Consider the following 15,560-nt stretch of genomic DNA (forward strand, 5'->3'; position numbering starts at 1 on the left):
CGCCGTCCCAGAACCGTAGGGAAGCTGCGATGCCGCTGCCTTAAGGACCACAGAGGAAAAGGCTTTACCGCCCTGAGCCCCCGCTCTCCCTCGGAGCTGCTCCCGGGCACAGCCCGGCAACACAGCGCTCCCCGACCAAAGCGGGGGCTGTTACCAGCGGCGTGGCCATCTCCCCCGCCCTTCCGTCCGGGGGACGGAGCTGCCCTGGCAGGGCAGGAGCGGAGCTGCCCTCTGCGACATGTCCCGGCAGGACCGGGCGATCCCGCCCCGCCGCTGAGGAGTTGCACCATCCCGGTGCAGCGCGGCTCGGCAGGGTCCGGGCCGCCGTCGGGGCACGCTGAGGCTCCTCTGGGGCTCAGGGCTGCTCCTCCACCGTCGCGTCCCCGCAACATCTCCGCAATCCCGGCCCGCGCTGGGCGTCCCGGCGCAATCCCGGCGCCGCACTCCGGCCGCCGCCCCGCCACGTCCCGGCGGCGGGGCCAATGGGCGGCGGCGCCAGGTGTGTGCTACCTGCACCACGTGGGCCGGGGGCGGGCAGGTGCCGCCGCGGCCCCGCGCAGAAAAGCTCGCAGCCATTGCGCCTTTCCCAGGAGCGCAGTTAGTGTGGGAGCGGCTGCCGCCCACCTCGGGGAAAAGGGGGTGGGAAAGAGGGGGAGCCGTGCGCCTCCCCCACGCCAGGTCCCTGGGGAGTGAGGCTGCAGCTGGGGGTTCTGCCGCTTGGGTCTCGCTTGGAAGCGCCTGGGGCAAGGAAAGTTTTCGGCTTCTTCTCTTTCCCCGCTTCTTCCTTCCCTTCTTTTTACCTTCTCTGGTGGCACGATGACGGCGTCCCCCGACTACCTGGTGATTCTCTTCGTGACCACGGCGGGCACCAACGGGGCAAGGTTGGGCTCAGACGAGCGAGAGCTGCTCCAGCTCCTGTGGAAAGTGGTCGACCTGAGGAGTAAGGAGGTATTTTCACCCGACGGGGGAGCACCCCGACCTGCTGCTCCCCTTGGCGCCTGCCATGCTGGATGCGGGCAGGGCGGTCTCGGCGCTGGGCTGGTAGTGGGTGTCCCAGGCTGGAGCAAGCTCTGGTGGAGGGTAGGGGCTGGTGCTGCAGGTGGGGACTTTCAGCCCGGAGAGCTGACTCACCCCCTCCTCTGCTTTCTCTGGAGCTGGGGCACCTGCATGACGTGCTGGTCCGGCCTGACCACACAGAACTGACGGCTGAGTGCCAGGAGATCACCCAAGTGGATGTGGAGAGCCTGGCACTGGCTCCACCGCTGGAGCAGGCATTGAGACAGGTGACACCCCATAACTGGCCGCGAAGTGCCGGTCTCCTTTGGCAGCTCCCCCGTGGGGTAGAGGTGGTATCATCATCTGCTATCACCACCACCAGAGCAGTGGAGCCTGGTACGGGAGCACCACAAACACGTGTGGGCCAGGAAGCCTATAAGTGTAGGGCTCTGTGGGCCTTTCTCCCTTGCCTTTTCTTTATTTGCCTTGGGAAGGACTGAACCTCAAGGGAGGAAGGTTAGGGTTAGCTATTCCCCTACCCCACTCTCCTGCCGTGCTGGAGCCTGAGTGAGCTTCAGCTGAGGGTGAGCCCTAATCAGTGTTGGAAGAAGCCAGCTTTAGGTGTCCCCTGTTAAGGCTTGTACTCATCAGTCCTGAGAAGATGATGGTACTGAAGCCTCTAGATTAACAAGGAAGTGTGTGTGATTCCCATTGAGGAAATCAATGGGCTGAAAGCCTGTCTTCTTTCTGATATGTTTGAGTGCCCTGTCTAAAAAGCTCTTCTGCCCCAGTACTGCCTCAGGTCTTTGCAATCAGCTTTGTCTCATTGCAATGCTCTTGCAAATCTTGAAAAGGATTTTCTTCTGTGGTGTGGGCTGTCTGTGTAGCTATACAGAAGAAGGGGGAAAGGGGTGGTTTCATTCTGAAGAGATTTATTATGGAAGTTAGCATGTGCTTAGCTAGTAAGAAACAAACCTACAGAAGTGAAGGAGTAGGCTTATATGAAAAAGAATTCCAGCTCTGTGCTCCTGCTGCCCAGGGATAACATGTTACCAACTGATGACACTGCCTAGTGGTGCCACTCTGCTCTCTGTAACATGTATGTCTTTTCTTGTTCCTGCCAACAGTTTAATCAGTCCGTGAGCAATGAACTGAACATTGGTGTAGGTACTTCTTTCTGTTTCTGTACTGATGGACAGTTGCACATTAGGCAGGTTCTACACCCTGAAGCTTCCAAAAAGGTATGTAGTTGTAGCTTAAGTCTTAATCTTAATGTGCTTTTTAAATTTTTTGCAAAGCAAATCAACTTCTCTCTAGTGTGAGGGTATCTCCACACAACTGTAACACAAACATTGCTTGTATGTAATGTGCTTACGAGGCTAAAGGGCCTGTCTGTGTGGAATGTACACACAGACAGGGCATACACAGTGCCCTGTCCTTTTGTCATCTTGAGATGCCTTTTTAAGTTAAATCAGAAGGAAGAGGCTTTTAAATGTTTGAGAAAGGAGCAATGAATTGATAGTACTTGTAACTTCTACAGAGTTAACAGGTGGGATGTGGGATTGTTGCTAAATAATTAGCAGCTATAAATTGTTTGTGGAAATTTTACATTTATGCCTAGTTATAGCAACTTTCAATCTTTAGGTATTGAGTTGTTGCTCCAAAGGCAGTGTTCATATTTGTGAGGAGCTGAATGGTAGTGTGAGGCAGGCTATGAGTGATGATTAATTCTGTAGTCTGGAGTTTTCCATAACTTCAGAGTTGCCAAATCACTAACAGTGTCATGAAGTCCTGCCTGCTTTTCATTAGTGATAGGGTTGCAGCAATATGTGAGTCTCTCTGGTTCTGAAATAACTGCCTCAATATTAATAACCCCTCATTTTGTGGTTTGGTATGAACACGCGTTGCTCTGTAACTGAGCTGTTCTGCTCCTCTCATTGTACCTGACTTCTGTGCCCATCAATTTGCTGTCCCAGCTTTCAAGGGACACTGCTGCAGGTCTGTGCTTTTACAAAAGTGATACTGAATGAGCTTGTAGTACAAGTACAAGGTTGTAGTACTTGTTTGTGCTTTAAGTATTGATAGCTTTGAAGGCTTAGAAGAGGAACAGTGAGCATTATTCACAGTGAAGGGACAGTCCTTATATATGTAACTTGCCTTCTATGACCTAAAACATGAGAAAGTGTGGAAACAGGTTTTTAAAATACTTTCTTCTTGCTAATAAAGTAAAACTTGTTATCCATTTAAATTATGTGAGTGAAAGAAGGGACACATCCTACAATTATTTTAGTTGGTTTGATGTCAGGGATCCTTTTTCTGTATCATAACAGGGTCACAGACAGGCATCAAATCGTTTTTAAAATCTTCTGCTGCTGTTTTGTTAAGAATGTTTCATTTGAAATTTGCTTTGTGCTGCCTGTAGATTAAGTAAACCCAATCCTTGTGAGACTTCTAATAGTTTTTTGAATATCCTAATGCAGGGATTGCACTGTGGGATCACTAAGATCCAGATAGGCAGAAATCTCTAGGCTCTTGAAGGTGTTTATTTCTAAGGTATCCATTCTCAAGCCACCTAGCAACTCCTGGTATTCAGAGAATAAATTGGCATCAGCCATTCCAAAAGAACATAAATGAAGTACAGAACTTCATTTCACATCAAGGAAGAAGATCATGCTAAATCCTAGAGCAGGAAGTGTTGGCAAGCCCATCTGCATTTTCATAAGTCTTTAAAGAGTATAGTTTGCCTAATACACCTGTCCATATGCTAAGATAAGCTCTAATGTTCTCAAAGCAGAATTTGTTTTAGAGCCTAAACTGTGTTCTTTGGGCTCCCAAAATGTGCTTTCACATAGGCTGCTGTTATTATGCCAACATGCTAATTAGTTGTTGAATCCCAGAAAGCCTTTATCTGCAGTCTAGAGAGGCCTTGCAGGCAACAAACAGCCAGAAGGAATATGTAATATTCTGTCTGGGGTGAAGAGCTAGCTGAAGGAGTAAGGGTTTGCACTGGTTTTAACAGCTGCCTCCAAGAGTTCTCCATGTCTTCTCCCTTCCACTCAAAAAAAAAAAATTAGAAGCATGTGGTAGATGTAGTGGTGGGACAAGAAGAGATTCATTGACTTCTAGTGGGCTGCATAACTTGCTTCTGGCTTTGTATGCTGCAGTTAAAGCAGTTACCATGCATGGGCTGACAACCTCTGCACCATGTCAAACCCTCTCACAGTAGATTTTTTTATTTGTTGGAAATAAATATTTGAAGTATGACTATTCTCTGAAAACAGCCTTTTCTATAAACTAAAATATCTGCTTGTCTTGCAAAATTTGCTTAATTCTACAAACTGAACTGACTACCCTCTGGCTTTATACAGTTAAAATTGCAATCAAGAATTGATGATAAATGTTGCAATAGGAGGCATTTGCTCTGCTACATATATATTGGATTTGAAGCTCTAGTAATAATGGCAAATGTTTCTCTGGCACTACAAAAGCACATTTCTCTTATTAAACAATATAAAGAGAAAGCTGTTTAAGAAAAAAAAGTTTAGGAACATACCTACCTGGCTAAGAAGAGCTATAAAGAGCAATCTGTAGCAGAGATTGTTTGTGTTTCCTATCTATTCTAAAGATATTGTTAGAATGTTTAGTATCTATTCACAAAGTAGTTTAAACTCGCCCTAACTGACAGTAGTTACTTTGTTCCTTTTACAGAATATTTTACTGCCTGAATGCTTCTACTCCTTTTTTGACTTACGGAAAGAGTTCAAGAAGTGTTGCCCTGGCTCACCAGAAGTTAGCAAACTCGATGTTGCAGCCATGACAGAATGTATCCTTTTAACAGTGATTGTGTCTCTGCTGCTGTTACAGTCTTGGCTGAATTTTAGGACAGAGGTGTATGAGTAATGCTTGCAACACGTTTAGGGGTGGTATAACTTTAATGAGTGACTTGGAGCTGTACTTAGTTTTCTCACAAAGATAAAGATAAAAGCATATGAGGATTAATGCTTCCATGGAGAAAATCCTGTATTTCTTCTTGACTTCTGTATGTTTTCTTTACCATCTTTGTTTGTCTCACACTAAACTGTTAAGTTTAAAGAAAGCAGCACTTTTTTTTTTTTTCAAATTGCTATTGTGAATTGTAATATTCAAGTTTAGGTGTTGAGTTTTATAGCACCAGTTAGATTTTTATTTTATTTTAGGCAAGCGCAAATGTTGGGAGACCACCTTAATTTTCAGGAGGAGATGTTTATTGTTGGTATGACCTAGTAGTGAATATCTTAACACAGGGATACTGTTGCAACATGTGGTATTCAGTCTCATAGAAGGTGCACATGCTGCACCTCACAGGGTGGGGCTTGGCTGGCACCTAGATGCAGTCAGTAGTATGTTTCCATTTTCAGTGATAGGGATGTCTAAAACTGCCTTCTGAATCGTCTGAAGGGGTCTGTAACCCCATCCTGTCTGGCTCTTTCCTAGTCTGAACTTGAGAGCTGAAGCTGTGATTTGGCCGTGCCTTCTTCCCTGGCAGCCTCCCCTGTTGCTGCAAGCTTCAGTCCTTATCCCAGAAATATTCTTGGACACAGAGCTATTGAAGTAGGGGTCCCAAAAGTCAGGTATCAAGGAGGAATAAAGGAATCTGAGATGTTTGTCTTTGGTATTGGTGGTTGATGTTGCTGCTATTGTTTTTAATAACTTTACTTCTGACTTGCTTATTGTGTCCGTGGAGTTGTTGCCATTAAAGAGGTGATGTCTGTGGCTTGAGAAAATTTTGGGCTTTCACTGCAGAACTAGTATTGCCTGGGCTTTGTACCTGTTGGGGGCATAAAATACGAGGGTGGATTTTTGTGTTTAATCATTCTGTTCTACTTTAGCTGCAAACTAAGATTAATCTCTGCTAATGAAGGGACAAAAAGTTATTTATCCCCATATTCTGAAGGAAAGCAGTACGCTTAGACTAGGATTCTGAATCTTTATGAAGAAAAGTGAAATAAATGCTGTGGTGCATTGAAACTGGATGATGGAGACATCTTAAAGTTATGGTCAAAAACTTAATACATTGTTTAAAGAATGCTTTGACATGATCTGGAGAAATTAAAGACAGTGAGCTACTTCAGCTGTTTCAGAGAGTTGCCCTTGTTTTCTCCTTATGTGAATGTCTGGGGTATGCCTTTCCACTGTGGAAGGAGTTGTATGACTGTAGCTAGCTGGGGTGTCACTGGTCAGCTAGGGCATGGTGGTGGACTGTGTATTCCCTGCCTGCAAACCACCCTGTGTCACCTGACTGTCAGGAGTTAGTGCTGCCTGAGAGTAGTTTTGGCAATTTCCAATAATATTTTCTCCAAGTTCCTAGAAGTTTAGTCAGTCTATCCAAATGCACTCAGCTTGAGTCAAGTTCTGGATAAGATATGCTTCTTATGGTATATAAACCTAACTTCATTCTGGTCTTGGATTTATTTTTATGGCTTATTTTGTTTTGTAACTGATGAGGCTCTTATTTGTCAACTTGCTATATTTATGCAACATGGTTAAAATCAATTGTCTCTCCCCTATTGTTGTGTGAGAGTGTGGCAGCAGAGGATGCAGAGACCAAAAAGGGTAAAACAATTTTTGTTTTCTTTTATTGACAAATATGATACATTTCAGCAAGGTGAGGAGAAAGAAAATTATCACCTTAGTCTCCTCAGTGTCAGAAGCTGCAGAGGTTAACTGCCCTTGTAGACCATGGACCTGTATGTGATCTTTAGGATAAAAAGATTGTTTAAGCAGCTGTGGAGTCTAAAGACTAGTTCCATAAATTGTGTGCAGAGTTTAGTTCTTCTTCCTTCATGTAAGGCTATGCTGGGGTGTGGACACAAGAACAAATCAGAAATAAGTACAGTAGGTTGAAATGAAGCTGCAGATTAGCACATAGAATCTGATCAAGCTCTTTTTATTCTTGTAGAAACAATAAAAAGCTTCTTGGCCTCACAGCTAAAGAAGGTGTTTGAATCTTCCATGATTTCTGCCACAGAAACTATAGTGTGCCAAATACATTAGCATTTGGTGAGGATGGAAGGTTTTAGTATGGAGCTAAGGTAATGACTAGATATTCAAGAGACCTGCATTTAGAGACTGGTAGAAGCAGGAGTAGAATGATTTTTGGGCACATCCCTTCACGTACGTACATCTCTATTTATATGTGTGTAGCCTGGTGGTGATCAGTAAGAGGAAACTTTTATGATATGGAATAGGAGAAAGCTGAGTATTGATCTACAGTCATTGAAGTTATTGAAGTCTTCAAAAACTTTTGTTTTTCTGGGTCACTTTTGATCAAACAACAAAGTACAGGCAAATGGGGAATGTACACTACTGTTCCTGGCTGTCAGGGGAGGTAACTTCCTCCTGCACAGTCATTTCCAGATAGACATTTTGGTATACTGCATACTGGATTGTAGGGGCTTGGCTATGTATTTATTGCAGACAAGGCAAGCACAATCTTGTAAAAGAGCATAAAGAGAATAGACTGAATAACTGGCTGGGTTTTTCTTCCTTTAGAAAGTACTTTGTGGACTTTCTCAGGAGGCTACCTGGAATTTGTGTATAGCAGTGAAACCATGACAAGCTTAAAAACTCAGGTGGAAGCTTTACAAATCTTTACTCCCAACCCCTGCAAGAAGCTATGCCTTTCACACAAAAGCCACTCATTTCTTTTAGATAAAGGTCAAGCAATGTTTAAAATGCTATGAAATTCAAGGGACCAAGGCAGAACTAAGACTAGTTGTAATTATCTCTGAGTACTACTGCTGCCTAACTCATGGTGTCAAAACAGTTTTTGTGTATGCGACAGTTTTCTGGCAGACTTTGTCAGAATTGTGTAAGTGTAATGACAGCAGGACAATTATGAGAAATTTTGAGTAACAAAACTTGAGGGAAGTGATCATGTTCCAGCAGAGAAAAGGCCTTGGGTCTGTCAACATTTTTTTTTAATGTGTAAGCATACAAAAGGAGCAGGGTTGTTCTTGCACCCTCTGTACCTCCCATACTTGCTACACTTCTTGATTTGCAAAGCTTGCTGAGCCAGTTTTTACCCTGTGAGTGCCTTCAGGGTGGAGTGAATAAAGCTTGCATGACTATTCCTATTAGGTTTGCAGAAGACTCATCCTTTGCCTCGAGATTGGGTGTGCAGAAGCTATTAAATGGCAAATAGCTCTTGCTTCCTCCAGTACTTGGTTTGCTCCATTCATTTCTGAACTGGATGTGTGAGGAGAACTTCTTACTAGGAATATCTGCCAGTGTTGTCAGTAGAAACTCGGGGGCACTACAGAACAGTTTGTTTAATGTGCTGGATATTGTAGTACTGAAACTTGATTTGTTTGGTTCATTTTTGTGTTTTTACCTGGGTGTCTTGGAAATAATAATGTGGAGCACAATTATAAACATTAGTGCTTAACTCTGACAATAAAATGCCCATAATTGGGTATTAGGTGAGAATCTTGGATATTGCTATTTGTATTTCCTGTGATAGTACTCAGGAACTGGGTAATATTATATTACCTTTATGCAAAGCATTATGTGGAAAGATGTAATCTTCTGTCTAAAGGGACTTAAATAAGAAACAGAACAAAGGGGAAAGGATCAGAGCACAATTGCAGTGCTCTTTCCTGTCATCTCAGGTTAAGTTAGTCAGTGAGAAAGGAGTTAAGAGACAGTGGGAAGGAAGAGGAAGAGACAGTGGGACAGTGTCTTGGAGGACACTGGCAGTGAGTGAAGCTATGTTGATACATCTGAGGAAATAATTCAGAAATTTCTTCTATGTTAGAAAGGCCACCCTAATGTAGAATATACCTTTCCTTCCTGCTCCCTTTTTAACTTGCTGAGTGTTGCAGGAGGTGGTACCACAGCTGCACACCAAGATGAAGTAATTCCTTGTTTGCTATCCTGCCTTATTTGGGACTGTCTTTTGCTTGTTGCTTCATTAAGAATATACATGTGGATGTTACTGCATATATTAGCTCTGGACAGCCATGTCTGGTTTCCAGCACTTCTTTAAATGTAAACTTGGATTATCCCCTGTAATTGTCTTTCTCCAATTGCTCAGGAGAAGGATCCCTTAAATATAAATGTACACAAACATGTGTAGTCTCCTATCCCTTCACAGAACAAGGAATAGGGTTTATAGACTATTTCACTTATATTTTTTCCCAACTACCATAATTTCTAGTGCTGCTGTCCATAGGTGTCTACCTTGTGTAGTCAATCTTGTTCATTAGAATACAGATTTTTACTAAGCATGTTCTTCAAACATGCAGAAAATGATAATTTTTCTTCTCCAATCTTGCCTAAAAGCTGTGCTTCTAACTAATCAGAGGTGAAGGTGTGAGGTTATGCCTGCAATATTGTTGATGACTTAGTTCCTCCCCTCCACTGTGTTTATGTTTCTCTAGAGTTTGGCACAACTGACTCCCTGTGTCTGACAACTGGTACCAGCTTCTGTTGGCACTAGAGCATTTTCAGGAACTGCTTCTCTTGTGGACCAGTGTTTTCAGAAAACAGTCTCACTGAAGAAAATTATTATGGGGTGGGGTCCTTGTTTGTTTTCCTTGTGTGATGGCTTCTCTTCAAATTCCTGCCCTTTCCACATTGCTGCATTCCCCTCTCTGAATGCTGATCACTTGTAGGGATCTTTGGCTCTGCACAAAGGAAATATTGAAATGTCTTTTCAGTTCTGACAGCACAGTCTAACAGCCAAGCACATGTGTATGCATGTCCCCTGCTGGAATAGCTATTGAAACTCCTGCCCCATTTCTCTTGACTTTTGACAGAGGAAACACATTTCCAAAATCTTCATAAAACTTGGTCAGGCAGGACCAGGGTTCCAACACCTGCACCTTCAGCAGCTTCTGGTTCCCTCTGTGAACAGCAGAGGCTCTACACGAGCCCAATGTGGACTTGTTAGGTGCTACAGGGGGAACAGTGTCAGGAAAAGGAGGAGGAGCACTTCTCTGCCCTGATACACAGGGTGCCCAGAAACATCTGTGTGGTGCTGCTTAGGCACCCTCTCTGTCAGAGACTGTGAGTTGTTTTTTTTTCCAACCCCCTCTTTCTGGGGGCAGAGGAGGTAGTGAGCTTGAGCTTGTTTAAAGCTAAGGAAGAGAGACTGATTAAGAAATTTTTTGTTGTCATAAATAGTTGTAACCTCTTAAACCATGCTTTGGAGTTGCTCAGGCTTTTTTTTTTTGCTTGGTTTTTAAGAAAACTATTTGCTGTTCACAGTACTTTACCCCAAAGAAGGTACTAGGAGGAGGAGGAGGGTAAAGGCAATGACTAGGAAACTATAGGCAAGCAGTGGAGGGGAGGAATCACTGGTTTAAGTATTCTGGTTTTTAAATAAGATAATTCACTTAAGCTTCAAATGTTCTTCTAAGACTAAGCATCGTCCTCTCACATTCCATACTCCAATGCACACTTAAAACCAACAAAGCTTCAAAATCAAATTAGCTTGAAGTGTATTTTATTGGCACAGCAGCTTTCCTTTCCTTGCTGTGGAAGAGGAATGCATTAATTCAGTTCAAGTTATTTTTCATCTTGCAACAAGACAACTGTTACACAGTTTTTTTAAAAATCTGTTTCTGTAGGATGTCTTGCTGTCATCCTACAAATAATAGGGAAGGCCTTATCTCACAAAGAAATTTGTGCTGGCTCACCTGTTGATGAGGTGATACAACAAAGCTGGTATGAGGTGTTTGTTTCTAACAGAAACTGTTAGAAACAGTTCTGTCCCTGCACTTCATGTAGGCATCTGACAACTCAAATGTTGCTCAGCTCTAGGTGGAGAAAGCATTCCTCTTTTAAGAGGAAACCTGCTATCTTGGATTATGAAGCAACCTTTGAACATCATAATGCAGGCTGTGGAGCATTTGAAATGTGTTTAATGTAGTCTGGAGGGCATGTGGGCAAATAATTGGTGCCCTTGGCTGTTTTCAATGTGTTGCATTATTGTACCTCCATGCCAGGATGGATGTTGTTTAAGAAACTCTCACTTTTGCTCTGAAGTCTTGATGCTAACTGATAAAGTGAGTAAAAAGTGCAACACTTATTCACAGATTTCCTTATTTTTTGTTCTGTTCTTGATTTTTTACCCTTCAGTCCTCAAAGAAAATGAGTAAGAGACTTTAAAAAATTTGCTTCATAAATAATGGAGTAGAATTGCAAATAATCTTTCAGTCCTGTAGCCTGATGTTGGAGAGGGACAAATATGATGAAAAGCAGGAGATACCATAGTAAACTGTTTACAGTTTTCTGAAAACTATGGTCTTTCCAAGGCCTTCATGGGACAGGATGCTTCCTGCTCTCTATTGCAGTCATTTCCAAAACCCTTTGGACTGAAGCTATGGGTTGTGGTGCTCTGTTTTGCCTCTCGACAAAACACATGACTGGTGGACTCTAATCAGATTCTCAAAATGCTTCTGTGCAACAGCACAAAACTTGGGTTGTAACTTGTAATAGGCAAGGTTTAGACAAGGTGTCACTTATGAATTTTGTTGAAGTGTTAAGATACTTGTCTGCTTTGGGATTTAGCTGGTCAAAAAGCATGTGGCACATCCCTCCATTTCTGGAGCTTTCGGCTGATTGTTTGCTTCTTCTCCTGCCCCAAATCTTCCCCCAAAGATTAAAGAGGATGTTAATTAAAGAGGACATGGCTCCAGTCTCTTCAACATGCAGCAGTGCAGCTGTCAAACATACATATTAAAGACATGTCCTTGTTATGGGCTCTCATGTCCCCAGACACACTCTAGTGACCTTACACTACCGCAGGTGGCAGTAACTAGAGGCCAAGGCAGAACAGCTAATGTATCCCAGCAGGAAGTTGGATTGAATCTTCCTCTGAGAAGCAACATACAAGGACAACTTTAAAGTGTGTTGCTCTAGCAGGAAACCAATTAGAAATCTGTTCGGTGATGATTGACTTAACTCCAGCACAAAGATTTAAATCTTGACAAGAACAGTCCAGCACTTCCCTATGGAGCCTCTCAAGTTGAAGATATGGGGAATATAATTTTAAAATTAATATCTGAACCATACAGTAAGTGATTATGATGAATTCATTTTCTTTGTTCCTTCTTTGGTTTTGCTGCCTGTCCTGTACATTGACAAAATAGGAAATAACTTGTGCTGTATTTCATAGATCACCGATTTTCAGATCCAGAAAGGGTGAACTACAAATTTGAAAGTGGGCCTTGGTAAGTACTTCCTCCCTCTTCTTGTTGCACGTGTTTTAACCCATTCCACTTTTTGTTTAAGGTTACTGTTTAGATCAGCTGTACTTCTCTTTTCCTAATTTGCCAATAGCTGTTACCATTATATTTATTTACCTTCCCACTGCTATGGGAATTGATTGGATCCTTCAAGTGGGAAAGAGAACAGGCAATCTATGATCAGATGCAAGCCTGTTTTCTTGTTAGACTTCAGTGCTGCCTGGTAGCTGCTGACAGATCTGTGTTCTGCTAATAAGTCCTTATAATGGGTACTAAGTGTGTTGTGCTATTAACAAAGAATGTAAGCAGTGTTTCAGAAATAACCCTATTAGTTACTAACTCTTGCACTCTTCCTGCAATTTACTACACAGGTACTGCGTATACATAATTTTTTTTTTAATAGGGAAGGAACACTTTCATGAAGATATTGTACCAGGAATACTGTGCTACCACTCAGTTGTTTAATCTATGGTGATTCTTATTCCCAAATATGTTTTAAACTTAAAGCTTTTTCTGCTTTTGATGGCTGCTTTGTTGCTTGGGTAGTTGGTTTTGGTTTTTTTAGTGTAACTGCATTTTTTCTGTGTGTAAATACAGATTTTTCTCAATGATTTTATCAATGATTTCTCTGCAATACCACAAGACACTAGTGTTAAACTGACCTTATTTATATTCCCATCTTACACAAACACTTCCCTCTTTCAGATTAAGGATCTGTCATAATGGTAGATGATGCTTATACTTTTGAATCAAAAAAGTAAGAAAAAATGCAATACAAGCAGAAAGTATCCATAGAGATTAGCTCAGAGGCTATGTTCAGCTTTTTTGTTTTCACTAACAAAATTCTGAGATGAAGTGGAAGATTCAGATTTTATTTCAGATAATGAGAAGTAGAGAACTAGGAGGCAAGGGAGAACAGTTTGAGACAGACAGCTACAGAAAGGCCACCTGAGAAATTAAAATGTGAGTGAGAAACATGACCCACCAGGCATACCACAGTCAAAAAAGTAAGAAAGAATACAACATTAGCAGAAAGCCTCTGAGCTTGTCTCTCTGGATACTATGTTCAGCCTTGTCCTAAGCTTTTTTTGTTTTCACTAACAAAATTCTGGGATGAAGTGGAAGATTCAGATTTTATTTCAGATAATGAGAAGTACAGAACTAGGAGGAAAGGGAGAACAGTTTGAGACAAGAAAGGCCACCTGAGAAATTAAAATGTGAGTGAGAAACATGACCCACCAGGCATACCACAGCCCTTTTGTACAAGGGAGTCCTCTACTACTGAACAACGCTCCATCTACTAAATCATTTAAGCTCTTTCGTGCAAAAATGTTCCTTCAATAACCAGAAAGGCAAGCTTGGGTAGCTGTGAGGTTTTGTTGAACTTGACACTTTCAAAAAATAAGAGAACAAAAGGGACTGAAGTAATGACCAATTAAACCTGGCTTTCTGTGGCTAAGCTATTCCCAAGCTAAGCAGCCAATGTAGCCTTTAGCTATGTTAGTCTCTAGTAGCACAGTGATGGCCCCAACCAGCGTTGTTAAGGCTTGACTCTTCAGGCCAGAGTCCTGTGTGTGCTGACTACAGCCCTGAACAGATTTGGTCTGGCTTGTGACTGGTTCTTATACACTGTCACAATAGAAATAATAAGCACTAATCTCTGTTACATCTAATTGTTCTGCTTAAATTTCTATGTAGCTAGATTAGAACAGCAGGTACTTGATTTTTACACCAGTCACCCTCTTCAGATAATGGAGAAGCACAAATGATGTCAGGAAAAGGAACTTAATTTGCAATATGATTGAAGAGATGAAAGTTCAAAGAGTAAATGTGGTAAAGCAGGAAAGGAGAACTTGGAAAGGGGCAACTTAACAAAGCAAACACTCTCTTGGAGAGTCTTGTACAGTAGCTTTCAATTGTTGGTGGCACTTGGGCCTCACTGCCTTGGTATTGCTATCCAGCAGACATGGAGCAGGGACAGAAGCCTGTTCCTGCAGTATAAATGACAAGCAGAACAGGTTGGCGTGTGGCAGATGTCTCTGCATTACTACTTCTTTCTGTACCTGCAGCAGCAAGATGGAACTTGTGGATGACAATGCTGTTATCCGAGCAAGAGGATTGCCGTGGCAGTCATCTGACCAGGACATAGCGAGATTCTTCAAAGGTTTAAACATTGCCAAGTTAGTAGTGAAGAATTCACTTGTACATTTGTAGCTCTTCAGCTGCATAGATCATGGAGTTTCATCTCTTGCTTTAAATCTTGCAGAGGAGGTGCTGCACTCTGTCTCAATGCCCAAGGTAGGAGGAATGGGGAGGCTCTTGTGAGATTCGTAAGCGAAGAGCATAGAGATCTAGCACTACAAAGGCACAAGCATCACATGGGGAACAGATACATAGAGGTGGGTGACATGATGGGCTTTGAAATCCTCTTCTCAAAATGAATGCAAATTACATGCCAATCACTGTTCCTTTTTTTTCCTTTAGGTTTACAAGGCAACAGGTGAAGACTTCCTTAAAATTGCAGGAGGTAACTTTTAGGGGATGAAAAGGGATAGTTTGTTCTATCAGCATCTTTAACTTTTGGCTGCAAACTGCTCCTGTTGAATGTGGCCCTTTTTTCTGTCTTTGAACAAGAAGTTGGCTGGTGTATTTATTATTATGCATTCTGCTAGCAACAGTCCAAGGTGTTCCATGATTTATCTGTCTGCCTCTCTTCCACTTTCTTGCTATTTTCAAGCAGCCTGTCAATCAGGATTTGATTGGGCAAAGTGATCTTGTATATGAACTTAATTTTTAGGTCATCTTCATGATAGTCGGAATCTAAATGCTATTGATTGCTGCAAAAATGAAACCAGAGTAGTTTTAAAAACAATGTAACTGCTATTGCTGTGGAGGCTTGTACATAAGAACAAACAGATATCACCGTGTAAATACAAAGGATTTATGGAACTGATTTTCTTCAAATCAAATCTTTGCCTCAGACTTAATGGAGAGGATTTAGAGGAAATACTTATTTTAGGGGAATCTTGAAATATTTGCTGATAATTGAGAGGCTGCAAAATTTGCTCTTCAAACTCTCTCTCTTCATCTCTTTTCCTTTCCCTTTGTCTGCAAGCATACAACATTTGAATTAACAGCCAATAAGCTGTTTTATCTGCAATACTACTTAAAGTTTCTTGTTGCTTCCTGACCGAGATTTGGGCTGAGGCTAACTGGAGATCTGAGGCTTCAGAGTTGATGCTGTTAAGCTGTCAACTACATAGCTAACTGATAGGTTTGGAAGTAGTTATGCCATTCAAAGGAAAGATTGGACAGTGACATTTGTGAAAAATG

At 42.3% G+C, this 15,560-nt stretch overlaps 1 protein-coding gene across 5 annotated transcripts in view; it reads left to right on the plus strand.

The window, feature by feature from the left end:
* The first annotated feature begins 584 nt into the window (after positions 1-584).
* Positions 585-15,560, plus strand: part of ESRP1 (epithelial splicing regulatory protein 1) — a 49,513-nt gene continuing 34,537 nt past the window's right edge. For all 5 annotated transcript variants that reach the window (XM_039706332.1, XM_039706334.1, XM_039706331.1 and 2 more), the window contains exons 1-9: positions 585-948; positions 1,155-1,283; positions 2,124-2,237; positions 4,705-4,819; positions 11,957-12,055; positions 12,158-12,212; positions 14,297-14,407; positions 14,494-14,626; positions 14,712-14,754. In XM_039706332.1, the coding sequence (XP_039562266.1) occupies positions 817-948; positions 1,155-1,283; positions 2,124-2,237; positions 4,705-4,819; positions 11,957-12,055; positions 12,158-12,212; positions 14,297-14,407; positions 14,494-14,626; positions 14,712-14,754 (931 nt within the window). In that variant the 5' untranslated portion in view covers positions 585-816. The remainder of the gene's footprint in view (positions 949-1,154; positions 1,284-2,123; positions 2,238-4,704; positions 4,820-11,956; positions 12,056-12,157; positions 12,213-14,296; positions 14,408-14,493; positions 14,627-14,711; positions 14,755-15,560) is intronic.

Source organism: Passer montanus, unplaced genomic scaffold (assembly GCF_014805655.1).
Source record: "Passer montanus isolate IOZ18808 unplaced genomic scaffold, ASM1480565v1 scaffold19, whole genome shotgun sequence".
In the NCBI taxonomy this organism is placed as follows: Eukaryota; Metazoa; Chordata; class Aves; order Passeriformes; family Passeridae; genus Passer; species Passer montanus.